We start from the raw sequence: 20,828 nt of genomic DNA, 5'->3' as shown, positions 1-20,828 counted from the left end.
TGGCGCGAAGTCAGTCGGTACTAAAGTAAACTTTTGAGAAAAATGCACTTTAAGTTTCTTACACGAAGTGTTAAGCATTCAACGAGCCACAAATAGTGGGGGGGAGGGGTGCAGATTGGATCTCGGGGGAGGGGGTGCAATGGTTGTTCTTTTTTGTAAAAAGTTACCGCAGTTGTGGGAAATATTCCTTTGCATAAGGGAAATGAATGAGCCTGTGATGGCAATTTGAGGCAAAGCTTTTCACAAATAATTATACCAATCGAGCTGTGCATGTCTTAAAAGTTTTTTCTAAATAGTTTCGTTCATATAAGTTAAAAATAATCTATATTTTTGGTCACGTTCTTAAAGTAAACAGTCGTTGCTATGGCCGTTGACACGTGAAAAAACTTATACCACTGTGTACTTTCCTTAAATTTCACACTCATCTGAAAGGAAATTCGGCAAGATCGTTTCAAAATGTTTTTGACAAGTCCTCAAGGGTCTTAAGTCTTGTATTTCCAAGAAATTGAATTTTTCATGAACATCGTCATATTTTAGGGTACCATACCCCCTTAAAGCTAGCGACAAATTCGCAGCTGCAGATCCCAAACGAGCTTTGTGAAAGTACACATTTTTGCGCTACAAAAACAAACCAACGATCCGTGACCACATCACAATACTCCTCTCACGATTGGTCATCTTGGCACTCTAGCCCAGTCTAACCACCTCAATGCGAACCTGCATGCACTAGGAATAGGAAAGACAAGAAAAAAGGCTTGTCTCATCGTAAAAACAGCCGAAAAGCAGAAAAATGTAATAGACCTTCGTAAATATAGCTTCTTCGGCGGCCATTTTGAAATACGAGCCAAGAAATAAGCGAAAAAAGGTATTGTGGGATTGGTGGCGGACCTCCTCAGCTTCACACAACTGAAATGAGCCAAACCAATTGCGAAGTCATCCTATGAAACGCAATGAACTTAAACAAGCAAAGAACTCTTCAGAAATCAAGAATTTGTTTCACGTTTCGAAGACACGCCGCCATGATGCAACCGTGAGCTCGGTGTACTTTTCGAATGATAACGTCACAAGAAAACGATAATATACTTCATTGGCGCAAGGAACTATGGGTATTTTGCAAAGATTTGTGGGATTGGTAACCGACCTCCTCTGTGAACATAGCGTGGGTTTTGATAGGAATGAAATACATTGCGCCCTAAGTATTCAAAACAGTATGAGTTTCTATTCCTTTAATTTAACTAAACTGTTTTATTTAATGTAAATTCGATTCCCGACAAATGAGATTTCCTTAAAGACAAAAAGCAACTGACGAAAAATTATCTAACGCTAGAGAAAATATATAGACCGATTTAAAAAATATCTCGACTAATTCAAATTTTTCTTGATTACTCTGACTAAAGTGTGATCTTGACAAGTTATAATTTTGAACGACATTGGCTTTGCATGGCGTTTCAGCTGGAATGACCCGGCTGAACACGCTCTCATATAACTGGACCTCACAAATAATCTTGACTACTCAGTTCTAGTAAAAGTTTCCAGAGATGTAGCTGGTAGTCTAGTCCTTGAAATAAAGGGTGTATTTTTCCCAACGCAGTTCTTGTCTTCAGCCGACTCTCTTAGGACCTGTTTACAAGGAGGGAGGGTTACCCTAGCAAGCGGGTTAACCCTAGCTGGAGGGCAAAAGATAGCCTGGGTTTACAAGCAAAATTTTACAGTTAGGGTAACCCTACAACCCGGAACAACTTAATTTGCGGTTACACTCAAAGGGTCTGGAAACAATTAGAAAGTTGACCCGGGTAGGTGGGTTAACCCTACCTGGACTGTTTACAAGGGAAAAAGTTAACCCGCCTGCCAGGGTAACCCTAGCACGCAGATAGGGTAACCCGCCTACCGGGGTAGCCCTGGCTGCCTTGTAAACACGATGAAGAAAAAAAGAGGAAATGTGTGAGTGCTAGGGTACCCCGCCTTCTAGTGTAACCCTCTCTCCTTGTAAACAGGCCCTTACAGAGCAATTGCACTTGTAAACCGGTGGATTACAGTACGTGCAACTTGAGTCCGAAAGGCTCCTATACGAACAGCACAAACACAAAGAAACCCAGCCACAAACAGCCAACCAGTGCAGATTGTAATTTCAGTGAAGTTTATTTGTAATTTTTCTTGAAATTCGTTCACATGAAACACGAAATGACAGCTAAGGTACCAAAGAGAAGATTTTATCCCAGCACACCATGACACAAGACAATTCTTCCGTAACGGGTCTTTCCTGAGTATGCATGCACGGTAAATTCAGTTTAAAACGGGATCTTGGCTCTAACGGGCCCCTAAAATATTTCTACTTTGGCTATCATTAAATACTATCCTAAAAAATGTTCAATCTGTTTTGATCCTATAAATACCTACCACGTTCAAATCCTTCGGCCTGAGCTGATCATTTGAGTGAGATCATTTGAGGTCAATTGTAGATATAAATATTATTGTTTTGGCATTGTGAAATCTTTCTTTTTAAAAATAGATGAATAACTGAGTATATATTGCAAAATCTTTCCAACATCGTTTGTTTCATAGGATTTTTTTCATCCACCCCTGAGAGTCTCACACCGCTCTTTCTTGAAAATCTTACGGCTCTTCAGTTCGTCCATGAACTTTAATTCAGTTTTCTGCCGCGGACCTGAGAAAAAAGTGAAAATATATGTTAAACCACAATATTTTGTGCTGGTAAACGGCTCCTCCCTCCCTCCCTCTCTCAAGTCCCCTCATTCCAAACCAATTCTCGGGTCAAGCTGCAATGGACTAGTAATCCATTTCATTCAATGATTAATGCTACTGAAAACCAGGATCAGTTCGGCTAGCAATTGTGACTCTTCCACTTACTCCTTCGTGAGGACATTACACAGTTTCTGCAGCACATTAAATATGGTTTGAGCCCCGTAGCATCGGTAGTACGTATAATGTGATTGTCTGTGTGAGGTTAAATCTGAAAAGAACTGTTGTTGGTGACTGACGTTTCGACAACCTGAGTGGAAGCCATCTTCTGAGTCAAGTTAAAGGTGTTCGTCACTCGACGTCGTCTGGGGCTTTGCATAAGATGGTATAAATATTAACCACTGAAGCGTTACCTGTTTTCTCTATAGGGTACTCTGTCCCTTTGATTTGGAGGTCTTTTGTTTGTTGTGTTTCTTACTTGGAACTGAAGACTTCTTTAAGGCAGCAAGACCAGGCTGCGTGTTGAACTGGGGTACGTGCATGAAAGTAATAGTGAAAAAATCAATTGGTATATATGGTACAGTTTCTATCACAACAAGTCAGCCTAGTTAAACCACACTTACCCGGGGTGACTCCATCATTCCACTTTCTTCAGGGACTTGGTAAAACGAGGCCATTTCCTTTTGGGGGCCCGCAATGAAAGCTTGTTGCTGCTCAGATCCGGGTCCTTCTTCAGGAAACATTGGCTGGGGCTGTGGTCCACCCAGACCGGCGAAACTCGAAGGATTGAAACCTGCAAATTGCTCTGAAGGAAAAAAAGAAAATGAAAGTGACAATTTTTTCCTCAATTCACGGTACATAAAAGTATGAATATTCTCTGATATTGCTCCTTTTTCACTTTGTGTTTGTTGACCTTTACGCTGAACATTCAACTATACTTGGAAATAGTAGTACTCGTGATCAACAGAAACCGGAGTTGGTTTAAACACAATCAGTGGTTGAACCTTTTGATGGAGTTGTCACGTACCATGGCATAAAATATAAATCAGTACGTATACGTATACCACCTTGCAAATGTTTAAAAACATTTCAAAAAGACGTTCAAATGTTGTTTATAGTGGTCAATGCTCTTAGCCACACCTAGATAGTCAGCACAGGCATGCCACTTAAATTGAAAGAAACAAATATGCCAACTAAACATATAATAGGCTTACAAACATGACTGAGGAGTTGAACTAGGGTCTACCGAGAAACAATTCCAGTTAAGTTGTCAGAGGGGGACTTGAACCCGTGACCTCCGGATTTGAAGTCCAGCGCCCTGACCACTCGGCCACGCTGCCTCCGATCGTTTTCGATGGCCCTCCCCCTCAGAAAACAGCAGTGCGCCAATTGATCACAAAGACCATGATGATCAAAACAATGGAATACTGCCCAGCCTACCTCCATTCATCTGTAACGGTCCTTCACTCTGTTGCATTTCTGGTACTACAGGCTCTGGATTTCTTTCAAAAGCTTGTGGATATCCTACATAATTACAAAGAAAAATAAAATATGACATTTGTGTGTTTGCACTAAGAGCTGTGTTGAGAAGCTGAAACTTTGTAGAGTATGTGTTTCATCTCGTACGCTCCTGCAGAAGTTAAAATGAACCTGTAACGGCGTTTTATCAACGATAAGCTCATAGTATAATGTATGAATTGATTACGCACTGGGATGAGTTGGTGGGAAAGGTTCTTAAACAGACATAAGAATAAGTCTTGTTTTTGAAAATAAACATGATTGAAAGAGGCAGAAAAGTTTACGTGTTGATGGGCTTCACAGCGCAGGCCAGATCAGTAAGTGACCAGTTTGAATTTCACACAGCATTTGTTCACACTGAATTGGACGTCAAATAAATAGTGACTAGTGAACATGAAGGTATTTCGAGAACGTAAACAGAAACAAATAGCCCTTGTTGTTCCGCGTGCTTACCTGACATACTTTGCCTCACAGGGGCCCAAGGACTGCTGGGAGTGCCCCTGAAAAAATTAGCATTCTGGAATAGGGGGACTTTGACAAAAGGGCTGTTTTGGGCCGCGTATGGAAAACCACTAAAAGGTGACATCATAGGCATTCGCCTCACTCCTAAAGTCTCCAATTTCATCCCTGATAAACGGGCAGGGGCCGGTTTGGCCTGAAAAGTAGGAAAGGCGCTTGACTTAAAAGCCATCGGTTGTTGCGTCTGTGCTAGAGGAAACGAGGGAAAAACCGGTGAAGCAGGACCCGCGAAAGGTGCAGTTGGTAAGGAGAACGCGGGTAATAACCCGGAAGGAAATGCTTGAGGTATGGCAGCCAGAAACTGTCGCTTGGTGGTCTTGCTGTGCTTCTTTGAAGATTTCTTCGAGGGTGATCGTTTCTTTCTTTGGGCCATGCCTGTAAGAATGAAAATGTGACTCTAATTATCAATAATATAATCTCCTAGACAGTAAGCCAGTGGGTCAGTGAGTCAGTGAGTCAGTGAGTCAGTGAGTCAGTGAGTCAGTGAGTCAGTGAGTCAGTGAGTCAGTGAGTCAGTGAGTCAGTGAGTCAGTGAGTCAGTGAGTCAGTGAGTCAGTGAGTCAGTGAGTCAGTGAGTCAGTGAGTCAGTGAGTCAGTGAGTCAGTGAGTCAGTGAGTCAGTGAGTCAGTGAGTCAGTGAGTCAGTGAGTCAGTGAGCCAGTGAGTCAGTGAGTCAGTGAGTCAGTGAGCCAGTGAGTCAGTGAGTCAGTGAGTCAGTGAGTCAGTGAGTCAGTCCGTCAGTCCGTCCGTCCTTCCGTCAGTCGGTCAGTCCATTTGTCCGTCCGTCCGTCCAGGTAATGGACAAGTCAGTTAGCCAGCCAGCCAGCCAGCCAACAGCTAGTCGGTCAGATAAACGAACGAACTTATACCTACTATTCCCATCCCAGGCTGTGCAGATATCGGAATACTTATACCAGTCATACTTGATAACTGACGTGAAAAGGCCATCTGTGATGGCGTCAATGCAGGGCGCATCTGCGGGGCCCTAATTCCTGCGAACCCCAGTGGAGATGTTCCAATGACCGATGCTGGCATAGCAGGGAGCCCGGAACGACTCATAGCGTTCACATTAAATGGCTGCGATTGTTGTAGCGATGGATACATGCTGAAAAGTGAGGCACTGCAAATCAATTTGTGAAAAACGTTTCCACGTTTTATAAATGGTTTTTGTTTTAACATAGAAAACGTACTTCAGTTATCCCAAGAGCCAAAATAATAAAATTGCCAGTTCAAAGAAATATAATGACAAGGAAACGATAATGGTTTTAGAGTGGCTTTCCAATTTATGTCTTCTGTTATAACAAAGAGTATGAGAATCAGTTAGTGGCTAAGCAAGTCAGTCTTGAGAAATGAAATAGACAACCGGACCAAGAGATTTATAAATTTGACGTCCCTAATATAAGTGGTAATGGGGGTGGGGAGGGTATGGTTTTCAGGGATTCTGTCTTGCATGAGGTGAACAGTGTCACGTTTTTCTAGGTCGTCAAGCAGATTATTTCCCGGGGGGAGGGGTTCCCTATAATGGTTTATACTGGGAGGCTCAGCCCTAAAGGAGTACCTTTTTCAGACACAAGGTATATAAAAGGGCAGGGATTTCACTAGTTGAGGTAAATGAACAGGTAGGGAAATCTGTCATTTAAGTATTTTTAGGATTTGAATTAAAGTATTTGGGGTCCCTAACCTTTACTGATTTTCCTAATAAATGCACCCAGTTAATGAGACTTCTTGCATTGAAATTGGGATAAAATAAATGAAAAACGGAGATACAAGCTAAAAAAAGTTGTTAAAGGCAGCAACTGTCAGGTGTATTCATTGCAGTGCCGACAGAGTCGATGGAAGTCAAATTATAAACAATTATTGGATGAGGTTTTTGTGATATCCAGAATAATAAAGGTCGAGGTAGGGGTTATCAGCCGAAGCCGAAGGCTGATAACCCTTACCGAGACCTTGATTATTTTGGATATCACAAAAACCGAAACTAATAATTGTTTTATTATACATTGAAGGAAAAAAAATGAAAGTAATGTTTTTGCTTCTTCGACTGACGGCAAGCAACACAAAACGCGCGAACTTGACATGATTACCCGTGACCTTGAGTGTCCTTGACATGATTATTGTATAATCTGCAGAGATGACGTCACAGGCGCTGATTTCGAAAATTCACTGTCCGCTTTCGACCAATCAGAAAAGAGATAGGGAGTTCAATGTATAATAATACCTGTGATTAGTGTCAATCATGATTGAGCCAACTCTTTGACGCGACCACGTTTTACTGTGTGGTCTGTCAGTGGTTGTCATGGGCCGGTTTTTGTACCAGTTACACCTTCTAGACATCGAGAGGATGTCATTTATGTGCCGTATTTTCTCACGAAAACCGGAAGAAAAAATGCACTTATTTCTCATTTGTGATTGGCTCTCTGTTATGTACGTGATAAATCCAAAATATAATGTGTGCCACCTGACAAGAGCCAGCAGACATTCGGGTCATTCATCTGACATTTTTGGTATCAAATTTGACATAATAGCAACTTACCTCCTTCCTATAAGGCTCGCAGTGTTGGGGGCTGGGTATCTACAACGAAACGGTCGGGGTCAGGAACATTTATCAAAGTGCCAATACTCTATTGAGTCAAATGAAGGTGAACTGTTTAATCGGTCGTTCGTGAAAACTGAAACATTAATCAAAATGGCCAAGCCCTCTTTTACAAGTAAAATGATATCTTTGACAGTAAACTTTGTGGAAATTAATTGGAACGTCCACGTTACTCGAATAATAATATCAAAATGGTTTTTACTAAAGAACTATATTTCGTGTAAAATAAGGATTCAGCGACTCGTGTTAAGTCCATAGTTGAAAAATAACCTTGAGGTTATTTTTTTATATGTCAGGAGGCAAGTTGATCTGCAGATGTTCAATCATTCAGATTCTATTTTTGATTTTTCCTGTATTTGTATTTTTCGTCAATTGTGTTTCGGAAACTATGTCAATGTGATCTATTTCTTTCACTGTGAGAATATATTGTCACATTTTCTGAACAGTTATAAAGTGCACCGACATTTGACTCAAACGAGCATGCGTATCTACAGCGAGAATTGGAATGGCGCATGCGCAGAGGAGGTGGTTGTCAGGGTGGGGTTGTTTTGATGTTGTCAGCGGAAGAGGCGTCATAATGCATCCTGCTTTGGAACTTTTCTTTCGTTCCTCGAATTTGAAAGGATATATTGTAAATGTTTTCGATTGTGTGTGGCATGAGGCATTCCCTTTCTCGCAATTTTAAAACTATATTTTAAGAAGGTATTGTAAATATTGAAAAATTTAACACGTTGATATGTACTGAAACATTTGAATTTTCATCGTGCTTGCCGAAACTGTTCAACTAAACACATGCCTTTTTATCGAAAACGTTTACGTGCTGCTTTTAAGCAACGCACAAGACATTTTGGATAAGAAGTATCACTCTTGGAGGTATTTTAATAGTATTTAATTTATCTATAAAATTACATCAACGTGATTGAAAGGAAGATGTTTTAACGCCTCATAAAAAATTTTATACTGTTGTTTTACTTTACTTCTAAGTCAGGTATTATTTTTTTAAATGCTCATCAGCAATTCGCTTAAAAGAAACTTGGCAAGCAACAGCGTTTTTTGACTGTGTTTGCGAAATTATAAATTACTTTAACATCACGCTAAGGTATGGACCTCAGAGGAGGTGCAAATCCCATTGGTCGGCTCATGGATGGAGACATAAAAGACGGTATCTGCCTTTTGGCCACTTTTTTCCCATGGGAAGATTGGCTGTGTTTACTCTTGAATTTCAACTTGTCTGAGAACTCTCCGACCAGTTCTTTCAGTTTGCCTCTTCTCTGAAATAAAAGTGGTGTAGATAAAGAACGTAAATATTACTACAGACTGGGGGTTAACTGGAGCTTTGCATTAATTCTTAATAGGGCCTGTTTCAACAACATTCATTGGCGTTTTCTAGAGGGATCGGACGAAGTCCCATCAATGTAACCATCAATGTAATTTTTTACGTATAGCCATTAGCTTAAAAATCATCTTTTAAACATAGGTATGACAAAAAAGCTATTCATTGGGGGAGCTTCTACTGACTGTAAGGTAGCTGAGCATGTGTCGCTAGTCAGATTGCGAGGTTGCCGGTAATCAAATAGCCATTGGATTATGGTAAAACAGCTATGTAAATCCTGAGTAACACTTAGGTCTTGAGTAGTATATGTGGCTGGTGCGAAAGGGAAATTAAAATGGCTCAAGAGCTAATGCGTAACAAATGCAGCATTTTTTTTATGTCGATTGGGAAACCCGACAAGATTGAACAGTTGACATAATTATGACAATAATGAGCAGAGTACCCGACATACTGTAAGCTCGGGCTAAAACGTAATAGTTATCAATGCACACCTGTTTTTCGGGGCTGTGGGCAACATGTTCCCGTGTCGTGTGAACATCGACGTTAACATTGGGTGCTCCCACATGAATGGAGTGCGTGGGTCGATCATGGTATGTCGCTAATGGCTGAGGAAAATACCCAGTATGCGCCAGTGGATACACCGAAGGGTAAGCCATCAGGTGTTGCGCCTATACGAGTGTTGAAAAGAAGGAAAAGCATAAAATGCATAGGCCATTACTCGGTTGTTCACACTCCGGAGAACAAACGCAATTTTCATTGATATTCACTTAAGCACCCGGGGTGTTTCCAATCTCCTAGAAACATTGACGGACGAGTGAGAAATAATAAAAAATAAATAAGTAAATAAATAAAAAACAAAAAAACAACGATAACCGAAAATCTGCTTTCAAGGCGTATACCAATTAGCTAAGTCCTCAAGTCAATTAAAATTGTACGGTTGACCGAAGGTTTCCATAGACCGTAACATAATTAACATCCCGTTGTCTCGAATCATTGTGACTTGTAAAAGGGAACAGATATGCACGCAATACGAGAACCTTTGGAAGATTTACGAAGCCATACAATCCGCAAAAATGAAACACCTCATAGCGAAATCGATTGCAAAGGTTATCAGATTAGGAGAAAGTAACGGAAAAGATATGCCTTACATAATTTATTGGCGTAAAATGGTAATATGGATTGATTCCGTGTGCCATCGTGTAACCTGGGTAGAGGTAATGATAGGGATAAGCCACCGCCTGTTTCTTGGCTAGTTCTTCGTCCTCCTGACCAGGAATGTCAGCTCTACGTGAGGCAGACTCCGTGGTTTGTTCCTCTGCTCCAGTAGGGTACATGTTTGGATTTCCTAAAAAAAAAAGCGTATTAACAAAAATAAAGTAAATGAGAAATTTAATGTCACTAGGGACCAAGCGTCGTATTTTTCTCACTTTATTGGTTTACCTGTTTCGCCAAAAGACTCAACGGGTGCCTCTCCCTCACTTGAAGGACTCATATTGAAGCTGGACATTAAGTCTTCAGCAGATTGTTGTTGGCCATCTTGTTGTTCTTCCATGTTTCCCAGTGAGGACGGTTTGAGGTCATTTCCACCTATATCTGGGGTCAATCCTGTCATGGCAGCAACATTTCCAGGTGCTTCAGCTGGTTCAGGCGGCGATTGATCTCCATTAGATTCCATTCCTGGATTACTGAAACCTTGAGCTTCTTGACCGCCTTGGCTTGACAGACCCATGGGCGTTTGCAATTTTTCAACGCCTGGGAAGCCCATGGCCAAAGTCTGCATCTCTGAGTTCAGTAATTCGGCGCCCTCCAGATGGGGACGTGTTCGTGGATCGTCTGATTTTCCCTCGTTACCTTCACCCTCTTCCGGACTCTCAATTTCCTGTCTAGATTTCCCTTTTTCCTCCTTCAACTCCTGTTTCTTAGGGGCTTTGGAACGTGTCCAGCATGGGCAACAACCACAGTGGTGGGAATGACATGGGAGAGGCCAGGTCCACCCACCGATAAAACCACAACCGGGATATACACATCCTCCCCATCCACAGCAACCAGGATTGTAGTTTATCACTTGCCTAGTCTGGGAGCTTTCTTCCGTATTTTCGGGGACATTTGACCTTACATATGGACCAAATGACCCACGGGGAGGTCCATAAGGACCATAATAACCTGCGCCATAAGGGCCATAAGTGTGCGCCCCTAACAAAGGAAAGACTCCGTGGTAGCCGTGACTCGGGTATAGGACCCCTCCCCAGCCCATCCGACCAGGATGAAAATTATGAACGAAGTGCCGGCTGGTGGGTTTTTCTTCCTTTTTGAGCTCTTTTTTAGATTTATCACTCGGGATCTTTGATCTGAATAAGCCAGGTCCTCCAGGTAAACCATAGCCGAAAGGACCTCCAGCAAACGGACCGAGCCCATAAAATGGCGTGAAATCTCCATACAGTGCCGCTGGATAGGGGATGTACTGGCTATGTCCAAAGAAGGGATAGCCATAGTCTGCAAATGGCCCGTAACCATACCAAGGGAAGTCAATACCTCCGAATGGTTGGCGTATAAATCCTCGCTTTGGGCCTTCTTCCTCTTTGCTATCTTCGGTGCCAGGAACATCAGAGCGGAAACCGCGACCGTATCCGTACCCCAATCCAAATCCATGCCCATACCCATGACCCAATCCAAATCCGTGTCCATAACCGTAGCCACCCCATCCATGACCCCAATAATCACCTAAAGGTCCCCATCCTGGGTAACCACTGTTGCCCAAGCCCCATCCTCCCCATCCACCCATGTAACCAGGCCACCAACGCTTTTGGACCTTATCCTTCTTCTCTTGTTTTCCAGGAATTTCAGCTCTCAGGAAAGGATGGTAGCTGTTACCAAAACCTATGCCCCATCCGTGGCCAAATCCACCGAAATCGTACCCATGTCCCCAGTCGCCTAAAGGACCCCATCCAGGGTATCCTCCATTTCCTAACCCCCAGCCACCCCATCCTCCCATATATCCCGGCCACCATCTCTTGTTTGCCTTAGAGACCCTCATGGAGGACCTGGTTTGTCCTTTTGATGACTCCTCGGGAACTTCGGAACGATACGCCGCATAACCCCAGGGACCAGGCGAGGGAGTGAATGGCACGGCAGCAAACCCTAAAGAGGGGTATGCGAATCCATATGATGGAAAGGCAAACGTGGGAAGCATATAACGCTTTAAAGATGCTTTTTGTGCTGACTTTTTAGAGTTCTTTTTGGAAATGTGTGATCTGTGCCATCCTCCAAGTGATGGATACCCAGTCCAACCTCCGTGACGCGATGGGTGACCAGCCCAATGAAATCCTGGCCACTGTGACACAGTACCCCAAGGGTGCCCGTGGTGATAGGCACCTAGGTGAAGAGCATCTATTATTTGTTTTTTGTTTCCTTTGTTTTCCTTGTGGCCTGAAAACAAGAGGAAATCTTGCTTCATTATAAAACTCACTAACTCCCTAGGGAGTAACAACTTGAACTTTCGACCAGCACGTGATTAGGACATGCTCCTTAAAACCGCGGCAAATTTGTGAGCCAGCCGGCGTCAAGCAGACGATTTTTTCGCGGTTTTTTTCTATTTTTGAGTTGTGAGGTATAACAAAACACTTAATGACTGGCCCCGCAGGAAACAGTGAGTTTTGTTTCCCCTCGACCTCAATGTTCCCCTCGGCCTCGCCTCGGGGAACATTGAGAGTCTCGGGGAAACAAAACTCACTGTTTCCCTTGGGGCCAGTCATTAAGTGCTTATTCTTAGCGTGCCAGTAATATTAGGCTTCATCTCGCTACTAAATTAATTTACAGGGCCAATAAGTATAAACCGAACTGCAGGCTGGACTTAGACTGCTCTATTGCTGGTCCAGTATTTTCTAGGTATTAGACTGTATGGACACTGCCCCGAACGATCCCGCGCAATTGTCTCTGTGGTAGTTTTACGGCTTGCTTTTCTAAAAGAGTTAACTTACAGGTAACGTTTTTCCTTTTTCTTCAAACTTTAGCTTCTTTGAGTCCTGTCGTTCCTTTTTTTGAAAGCGCCAGAAGTGAATATAAGGTAAGTAGACCTTCAAAGAGAACTGTGAATGTCCGTGATGTTGGGATGTTTTCTAAACATTTTCATGCATGTCATAAACCTCCGATTAACTACGATATTTTTGGAATCGTATTGGGCGGAGAACATCGACTCTTGGCCCTTTTTTGTAATGACCTCCTTGCGCTCTGTCCGTACTGTCAAGATTGTTAACATGATTATCCTATCTGGTATTTACTTCATGAAGACACTTGAAGATAATATGGTCTTTATCTAAAAAACTGAGACAAACAATGGGTCCCAGTAAAACAAAACAGAAAATAATGTTTTGACACTAAATTGGAACGGTGAAAAAATTCCTCATAGCCATCAGAATTTCTCGGAAAATGTGAAATGTGTGAAGGCTTATATTCACTTGCAAAATGTGAAACGTTGAACTAATCGTCGACAAGTTCTTTTTGTTTCGCTTAGGCTTTGTAAATTAGTTGGTAAAGTTTACGACTAATGTAATTAAGATAAAGACTTCCGACGAGAATTCACTGAACCAGTTTAAGCTAACCTGGCTTCCTGAAAACAGCCACCCTCTCATTTCAACTTGACCATTAATTGCAAGCCATCTCTTGCAGGTGGTTTTGGTATTCAATGCAATTTGTGGATGTCTTGTTTGCTCCTATGATTGTCTTTTTTTGTTCATGGTAATATCTAAATGAAAATATTACTTTCTCGCCAATGGAACTTTGAACGGCGAAATGTATCGTCTTTAGCGTGTTCGTTTCAATTAATAGTGACGCCACCGTATTTTTCACGCTTCTATTCGTTGTATTGTCAATAAGAAAATAAATACAAAAATCCAGAATCAAGAATAGAAAGATATATGTTCAAAAATATTTGTAATGTCATTGAGTGTTTTCTTCATGGATGCCGCCACCTTTGAGATAATTAACAAGCTTATCGATACGAAAATATCTCAGGTCAGAAGATAAAAAAGAAAGGAAAGAATAAAAGAGCAGCGTATTTAGCTTTTTTGGGGAGATGCATGTTAATGTAGACAAGGTGAACTTAACGTACAAACAGTTATTTAATTCAAAGCAATGACCTTAGTCTATTTTGTCGATGGAAACCAAGAAGGACTGTTCCATTTTGTCAAATGTATCATAATGGGAATTTAACCTAAATTAGTTCTATAAATAATAACAATATCAGTACCATTTATGTGTTGACCCTACATATAGTTTCCCAGTGAATGATTGTACTTGCAGGTGAGTTTTAAAAGGCCACAAACAAACTGTAAACGGCGAAGCATTTTTCATTTTACGCAAATTAGTTGTGAAATAAAATTCATACCTTTGTCTTGCCCGCCACTGTTTGTCTTCGATTTCTTCAACAGATCGCTTTCTTCGAATTTGTTTTGATCCTCCACTACAGTCACATCGTCAAAATTGTTTGGTCTACCTTTTATTTCATATATGTAAACGCAAAGGAATGCGGAAAATATCAGTACCTTCGATAGTGACTCCACCATGGTGGCTGAAGACGTCTTCTAGAGGCTTCCAATTTAAAATTGAAGGCCTCGATGGAAAAGCTACTTCAAAACCCCTCGGTTTTAGGATTAGTTGGTGAGCGTAGAATAACCAATAAGTTTAACAATTAAACGTGGCATTAGGCCTCATTTGTTCAATAAAAAATTAGCGCCTCTGCTATTGGTCAGTTTCGGCACGTGCAGGTCCATAAGGCTGCTTGTCTTGTCGACTAAAAGAATTTCTGATTTATTGGTACTAAATTATTGAGTTGTTGTGGCTCCCACCAAAAATTGTCTAAAAACGTTTTTCGATAGGGGAAAAACCTGTTACACATTCTTTTTGTGCATTTCCTATAAGAAGAGAAAGCAAAATGCTAAAAGAGATTTCAAATTCACTCAACCGTATCTACCACCATGACGACAGTTTGTCTTCATAAAAGGGAACCAGCAATTCTTGCGAGGTCTTTTTATTAGGGCAACCTTGAAATAAATGATTCACACCAAACATTGAAACAAACAAAGAGGGCAATTTAGCAAAGAAAAAACAAGTAGGACTGAAAATGAAACCTAAAATTCAAAGCTGCGAATGTTTTAATTCCACTCAGTAAAGAGAGCTTAAGTTAAGTCTTTTGGTATCCCGTTCTGTTAACCTCCCAGCTGTTGTCTCATGCCGCGAAGCGTATTAGGAGTTTTTCTGCCATAGGCAAAGGAATAATATTAGAGGAATTGCTGCTATCTTTGATTAGCTGATTAAATGAATTGCAGGTGATGCAACGGCCTTCAAAATCTAGTTCACTCTACTAAAAATATATCGAAAAGCCTTCTTGGCTTTATTTACGTTACACAGTTCGCTTTAAACAAAAAACTTTTGTATGCGACTTGAAAAGGGAACATTTCCGCATAAGTGTCAAGCAAGTTTTAGCCTAGCATTAACTGTAGCAAATGAATAATGAGTAAATCAAAGTGCCAATTTATTTTCAGCTCAGTTCCTTTTATTTCGACCATAAACAAAGTGATGTGTTCGAGTGATTCACCCCACACTTCTTCAGTTGTTCTTTGTCACCTCAGTGGTCCTTCTAAATACGCTTTTGTTTAGGAAAATATTAAAAGATCGGCTCTCTTACAGAAACAAGGTGTGCAGGTCTCATTCGAGAACTTGATACAATTTTACAGGTGACCTTTCACGCCACTTAAACAGAGGACGCAATGACATAACATTACGTGGTTTCGGAAACTGTGACTCAGATGCTATAACATTAGGGAAAATAACAATTTTGTTTCCCCAAGCAAAGAGTAACTAAACATGAAGGCTGTTTTCTTGATAATTGTTTTATTGTTTGTGTTCGTTTTGACACCAGCTAAGCCAGTAAAAGACGACGGAAGTGGCATTAGCTCCAAGCACGAAGATAAATCAGACGTTGACGATGAGTTGGAAAATTCTGGTGATACGGATGACAACGAAGAAGAAGATGGCAGTACCACGGAGGAGCCGCGAATGAGACAAAAAAGAGACCTGGTCATGGAACTCGAAGATGAAGAAGTCGTTAAGGATTCTAGTGGAGATGACTTGAAACAAGAAGATGAAGATGATAGTGATAAAAAAGGGGACAAGCCCTTACCAAAAAGCGACCGAAAAAAAGTGGAATCTGATTCCGATGCGAAAGAATTGCAGATGCAGAATACTTTGGGAATCCAAGAACCTTTCACCATAACTGCATTGCAACCCCCTGGGTCGCAGAACCCATCCCAGAAAGGAAATAAGGCGGACCCATTTTCTTTGAATTTCTTAAGTCCGCCTGGTAATATCGAAATAACGCCACTGGAACCTTCGATTAACCGCATGAAAAAAGTCAGGAGAAGATGTATGTGTCCATTCCCTTGTGGACCTGCACACTCATTTGAGGTGATCGGATGCAGTGGACCTTACACCTTGCCGTGCGGTGGCCTCGGTTCTGGCTGGCCTGGTCTGGCGTGTGGAGGCTTGGGTGGATTCAGTGGCTTTGGTGGCCTAGTTCCACCCTATGGCTGGGGTGGATATGGCGGGTTCGGAGGACATCCCTTGTACGGAGGAGGATGTGGATATGGTGGATGTGGAGGATGTGGTGGTTGTGGTGGCTGTGGTGGATGCGGTTGCGGAGGGGGCTGCGGATACCCGCCTATCATGATGTGCTGTAAGTGACGAGTTTCAATAATTAGGCGCAAGATTTAACAGCTTTTACAATATCACATTGATTTTGATCCCACAACTTAAGAACTAACAATCATTAACTTGCATTTCAATATGGTGATTATTTGCAGATAAATTGATAAGGTAGATTTGTGGTACACCAACAAAAAGTAGCTTTAAAATACCCAACACGAAATAACTTGTTTAAACAAACAATTAAACAAACATAAAAATGAACTGACAAACAAACGAACAAGCAAATGCTTTGATCGAGCATTTGTTGGTCTAATGTATATTGCATGCACGCCAAAGGACCGCTCAGATAAATTGTGAAAGAAGTGGCCAGCGTTTTTTTTATTATATTCCGTCAGTTTGCCAAGCTGCTATTGTGTCTCTATTTGGTAGTTATTGTAAACCGCACAATGTCTGCCCTACGTCAAAGTTTTAGGGAAGGACAAGGGACCAAGGGGTCTCCGAGCGACGATTAGTTTCTTCTTGAGTCTTCACCACTAAACATCTAGATCTTAAGATGCGGGTCCTGCTCCGTTCTGTTGGCTTCAGACCGGGTAATTTGTCTTGCTTTGATGGGATGGGGTGGGTTAAAGAGGGTTAGGACTTTCTTTGCTAATTGTGGTGTCTTTGTCCTTGTCAGGTTGTAAGAAGAACGGTGAAGATTCTGTAGCCGAAAAAGATAAAGCTAAAGAAAATGACTTCCCAAAGCCGAAAACAAATAACCGCAAGACTGTGTTTCCAGTACAAAGCCAAAAGCAACCTCAAGCAACTCCGCTGAAGGGAAATCAGCCACTACCAAAAATTCATTAACTTTAAATAACGGTTTAAGTATTTGTAAAAAGGATTTCGATTTGCCAGAGCGGTCACAGACAAGTAATTGAACCTACGAAAGTTAAAGACAACTCTTAATAACTCTAGGCAGGTGACGTTTATAAACCACAAAGATGTGTTAAATATTTCTTTCACGGCTTAATAACGAATTTAACTAGTCCGCTTTGTAACTGTAAAAATTTTAAGTTTGATAAATAAAAATAAATCGTATGAAAATAGCTGAAGCCACTTTCCTGTTCTGTACATAAGACGCAACAAAAGAAATCAGATTGTAGATCTCTCACTGATCGTCGACTTTTTAATTAATTTCCCGTGGTTGTGAAGTTATTTGAGACAAACATACTTTAATCGAATAATGTCTATACGCCTCAGTTCTGAGTAAAAAAAAATGAGGATGATAAGCTAGTCAAGGAGTAACGTGTGCTTGCAACAAACGAAAAGAGGCTCATGGCATGATGGAAATAACATTCAGTTTAGCCGACAACTGTTCTAACACCTGTGCTTAAAAATATCAGTCTTCAATGTATTCAGGGTCATCATTATTAGAGACAAGATATTATTTCTTTTGACATTGAACTAAACTTGTTAAGCTAGAATACAATTATTCTGCTTTGTAAAACTTGTCGTCATTTGAATTGAACAATTGTAATTAAGCTCTCTACTGCACTTTACACTGCTAAGTAGATTTCAGTGATATGATACACAGAGTTAAAACTCCAGTTTGCTCTTTCCCACTCAGGTCACTAACACGCACGCGCAGCGCACGTGCTCCTTCACGAGTCAGACGCAGACGCAGTGTATATTAAAGCAAGTATTAACCTTTTTCTGCACTTACCTTGAAATCCCAGTTATACCCTTTTCCGCTCTTACGGGCTCACCCCGGGTCCCCTATCAAGAAATATTCCACTGATAAACCTCAAGCCCCTTCCTTGTTCCCATACTCGTTTCTATATTCTCTTCCTTACTTTGTCGCAGATCATTGTACAACTTCAATTTGAAAAGTCATAACACAAACTCTACTCCGATCTTGACATACGACATGCAGCGACATCCAATTCCAAGGTTCTTTTTTAGCGAGTTTTTCAATTTTCCAATTTTCCTATCATATATTGGCTAAAACAGTCAATAATGTCTTCCATTTTAGATAACTCCTCACATTCATTCAGTTAGATTCAATTCATTTCTTATCAACTCATTCCGAACCTTTTCATACTGTTTTAACTCCCTTCACCCCAGGTTGTCAGCCCCTGCCGTTCAATAATCCCTCCTAAAACCTCTTCGGAAATTGTATAAGAGCGGATTAAGGTGTTTTTACTGCTCGTTCTTGCTGATAAAAATTGATTTTTAGCAGAAATTCTCTGAGATTTCCTCTACCTGAATGTCGTTGATTTAATTTACAAGCTGCATGTTCGTTGCTAATTAAAGCCCGGGGAGAAAGGAAACATGAATTTTTGCGAGTGGTCTCCTTTCTGGCACGATCGCCATTTCTGAACATGCGTAAGGAATCTTCCCCTTTGGTTTAACGATATTACTTTTTCGTGTTACTGGATATTCACGAGTAAGATTCGCAGTAAAAGTAGAATGCGTTGAGTAGCTATTGATACGGACAAAAATAACCAGTTTTCCTTCCTGATCGTAGCTGTCCGCGTTTGTTACGATCGGCGATATCGATTTGAATGTATGTGATTTTAGAATCCAAAGCTTCAATCACCGCGCTGATAATTCAACTTGAGAACATAACACCTTTTTCTTTTTGATGCTTGATGGCTTTTATTTTGAATAAAGAAATCAGTTGCGTGTTTTTCGGACTAGAAATGAAACGGCCTCAAGCCCAGTTAATCAATTGGCTTTCTGCTTTCGGGTAACTTATTATAACTCAACAACAACATCGCAATGGTACCAGAAAACGAGCCACACCCATGGCTTTGTCAGAATCGAAACGATTTCTGTTCTTCGGAATTTTAGAGTTTTCAGAAAACGATTTTGAGTGTCAAATGAAGACAAAAAAGATTTTGAGTTAAGGTACACATCAACGGCGATTGCTTTGTTTCTGTGACACAAGAAGTTTTCAGTAATATTTTTAATGCCTCAGTGACATCACCAAAATCTGTCTCTTTCATGATAAGAGATCCACACAGGGTATTCTTACTGCATGAAAGTGGCACCTGCTTCTTAAGATTTTCTGCTTTTAAGTAAGAGTGAAGAGGCTAAGAGTCCTCCTCTTTCAAAATGAAAGCTTTTACAGTTTGTGTATTGTTTGGGATTGTTTTCTTTGTGCAGCTGACACTTTCGTATGGCCGAGAAAACATAGATCGCCCGTTCTACGAAGGAAAACTGAACGCCACAGAACAAAGCATTCATGAAGATGCCAAGGAAGACGAAACGGATCCAGAGCACTCTGAACATGACAACGAAAACGTTGACGATGACGAGGAAGAAGAGAAAAACGTCTTAGACGAAAACGACAGAAAAACAATGAAAGAAAATATTTCTACGAAACGTTCGCATCCTCAGGTCTGTCCTCCTGGATGGCTGTCACCGTGGGATTTTACTGATAATTCAAACTGTGGTGGATGTGGCTGTGGTAACTGCGGCTGCGGTGGAGGTTTTGAAGGTGGCATCAGTGGTAGTGACGAATTAGACGGTTGTGGCCATGGAGATTACGGATTCGGAGGAGGCTGCGGCTGTGGCTGTGGTGGGTGCGGGTGTAAATTTCAAGGCGGCTTCATGCGTCATAATGGTTTCGGTCGACGTATGCCGCGTCTATCTAACGACGGGCGTATTCAACACGTTTGGCTGAGTAAGTGTGAAGGGCTCAGGCTCTTTTAAAGCTATTGGAAACAAATTATTTCATGTTAACTAAAAATGTTATCTTAAATCAGGTTATTTATAATGTAACTTTATTTTGCTTATAAAGAACAATTAGATTTAAAAACAACTATTGTACCAAAAGTTTGTAATTTAAAGATTTACTAAGCAAATGGGCTTTGGTCTCAACATTCATACTACTGCTGTTTCGAGTCTCACTCCAGCATATGTCAACTGAATACAAGTAAGATATGGCTCAAGCTTTTAGCTGTGAACTGATCTACATGTCTAGCTAGCTTGACTGCACAGGCGTTATTCTGTGGGAAAACGACTTTGACTTCTTCTCAGTTATAGGGATTCTGTCATAGATTCTCTACTGGAATCACATTTTAAGTTTTTTTTAGGACCCGTGTCACAACTTAAGCAATACAAATGACTCATTTTTGCATCTTTTTCATTTCAACAGGAGACGGAAGAATGGGAAGAAATATTCCATCTCCACTTCTGATCGGCCGAAATGTTCTGCGCTGAACTATATCGCAAACATAAGTAAAACCAAAGAGAAAGCTGTGGGATGGAAATATATAAAACGAAATATATTGCTGATCTTTAGATTTTAAAATTGTCTGCTAAGCTGCAGTTCATTTTCATCTTTTACTTGCTAGTTCTTAGATATCTGCAACTTCTGCATGTGAAGATACTATAAATAAAGCTCTCATATGTTTAACGAGCGTGCCACTTTCTGTGTTACTTATGAACGTGTTATTAGAACGAATGGGAATTTTGCAAC

The 20,828-nt window shown here is 41.0% G+C and overlaps 3 protein-coding genes across 4 annotated transcripts; 2 read left to right on the top strand and 1 right to left on the bottom strand.

Moving 5' to 3' along the window:
- Nucleotides 1-2,120: 2,120 nt before the first annotated feature.
- Nucleotides 2,121-14,392, bottom strand: LOC110054604 (uncharacterized). 2 transcript variants are annotated; one of them, XM_020760953.2, is made up of 12 exons: nt 14,046-14,392; nt 10,103-12,088; nt 9,811-10,007; nt 9,154-9,330; nt 8,437-8,600; nt 7,270-7,308; nt 5,606-5,856; nt 4,672-5,112; nt 4,141-4,224; nt 3,324-3,505; nt 3,114-3,227; nt 2,121-2,665 (listed from the first exon to the last, which is right to left on the bottom strand). In XM_020760953.2, the coding sequence occupies exons 1-11, from the start codon at nt 14,221-14,223 to the stop codon at nt 3,123-3,125; spliced, it is 3,804 nt and encodes a 1,267-aa protein (XP_020616612.2). In that variant the 5' UTR covers nt 14,224-14,392; the 3' UTR covers nt 2,121-2,665; nt 3,114-3,122. The 2 variants fall into 2 exon arrangements, with proteins under 2 accessions (XP_020616612.2, XP_020616613.2); XM_020760954.2 differs by having other exon boundaries at nt 5,606-5,841; nt 14,046-14,391.
- Nucleotides 14,393-15,414: 1,022 nt separating this feature from the next.
- Nucleotides 15,415-17,448, top strand: LOC110054525 (uncharacterized). Its single transcript, XM_020760855.2, has 2 exons — nt 15,415-16,391; nt 17,040-17,448. Exons 1-2 carry the CDS (start codon nt 15,524-15,526, stop codon nt 17,207-17,209), a joined length of 1,038 nt encoding a protein of 345 aa, XP_020616514.2. The 5' UTR covers nt 15,415-15,523; the 3' UTR covers nt 17,210-17,448.
- Nucleotides 17,449-19,335: 1,887 nt separating this feature from the next.
- On the top strand, nt 19,336-20,765 carry LOC110054611 (uncharacterized). Its single transcript, XM_020760961.2, has 2 exons — nt 19,336-20,030; nt 20,505-20,765. The coding sequence occupies exons 1-2, from the start codon at nt 19,460-19,462 to the stop codon at nt 20,567-20,569; spliced, it is 636 nt and encodes a 211-aa protein (XP_020616620.2). The 5' UTR covers nt 19,336-19,459; the 3' UTR covers nt 20,570-20,765.
- The last annotated feature ends 63 nt before the right edge of the window (nt 20,766-20,828 follow it).

This window comes from Orbicella faveolata, unplaced genomic scaffold, assembly GCF_042242905.1.
Source record: "Orbicella faveolata isolate gen_17 unplaced genomic scaffold, um_ofav_v1 contig_1, whole genome shotgun sequence".
Lineage (NCBI taxonomy): Eukaryota > Metazoa > Cnidaria > Anthozoa > Scleractinia > Merulinidae > Orbicella > Orbicella faveolata.
The sequence above is the reverse complement of the archived record's forward strand: the minus strand, read 5'-3'. Positions and strand labels throughout refer to the sequence as shown.

What these genes read in the sequence shown, in the direction of transcription:
- LOC110054604 (XM_020760953.2), bottom strand. Translation starts at nt 14,223, where the DNA reads ATGGTGGAGTCACTATCGAAGGTACTGATATTTTCCGCATTCCTTTGC. An exon ending in CAGTGGCGGGCAAGACAAAG is followed by an intron (nt 12,089 to 14,045) that starts GTATGAATTTTA and finishes TCTTGTTTTCAG; the next exon opens with GCCACAAGGAAAACAAAGGA. An exon ending in TGTGAGGCAAAGTATGTCAG is followed by an intron (nt 4,225 to 4,671) that starts GTAAGCACGCGG and finishes GTAATTATGTAG; the next exon opens with GATATCCACAAGCTTTTGAA.
- LOC110054525 (XM_020760855.2), top strand. Translation starts at nt 15,524, where the DNA reads ATGAAGGCTGTTTTCTTGATAATTGTTTTATTGTTTGTGTTCGTTTTG. An exon ending in CCCGCCTATCATGATGTGCT is followed by an intron (nt 16,392 to 17,039) that starts GTAAGTGACGAG and finishes TGTCCTTGTCAG; the next exon opens with GTTGTAAGAAGAACGGTGAA.
- LOC110054611 (XM_020760961.2), top strand. Translation starts at nt 19,460, where the DNA reads ATGAAAGCTTTTACAGTTTGTGTATTGTTTGGGATTGTTTTCTTTGTG. An exon ending in TATTCAACACGTTTGGCTGA is followed by an intron (nt 20,031 to 20,504) that starts GTAAGTGTGAAG and finishes TCATTTCAACAG; the next exon opens with GAGACGGAAGAATGGGAAGA.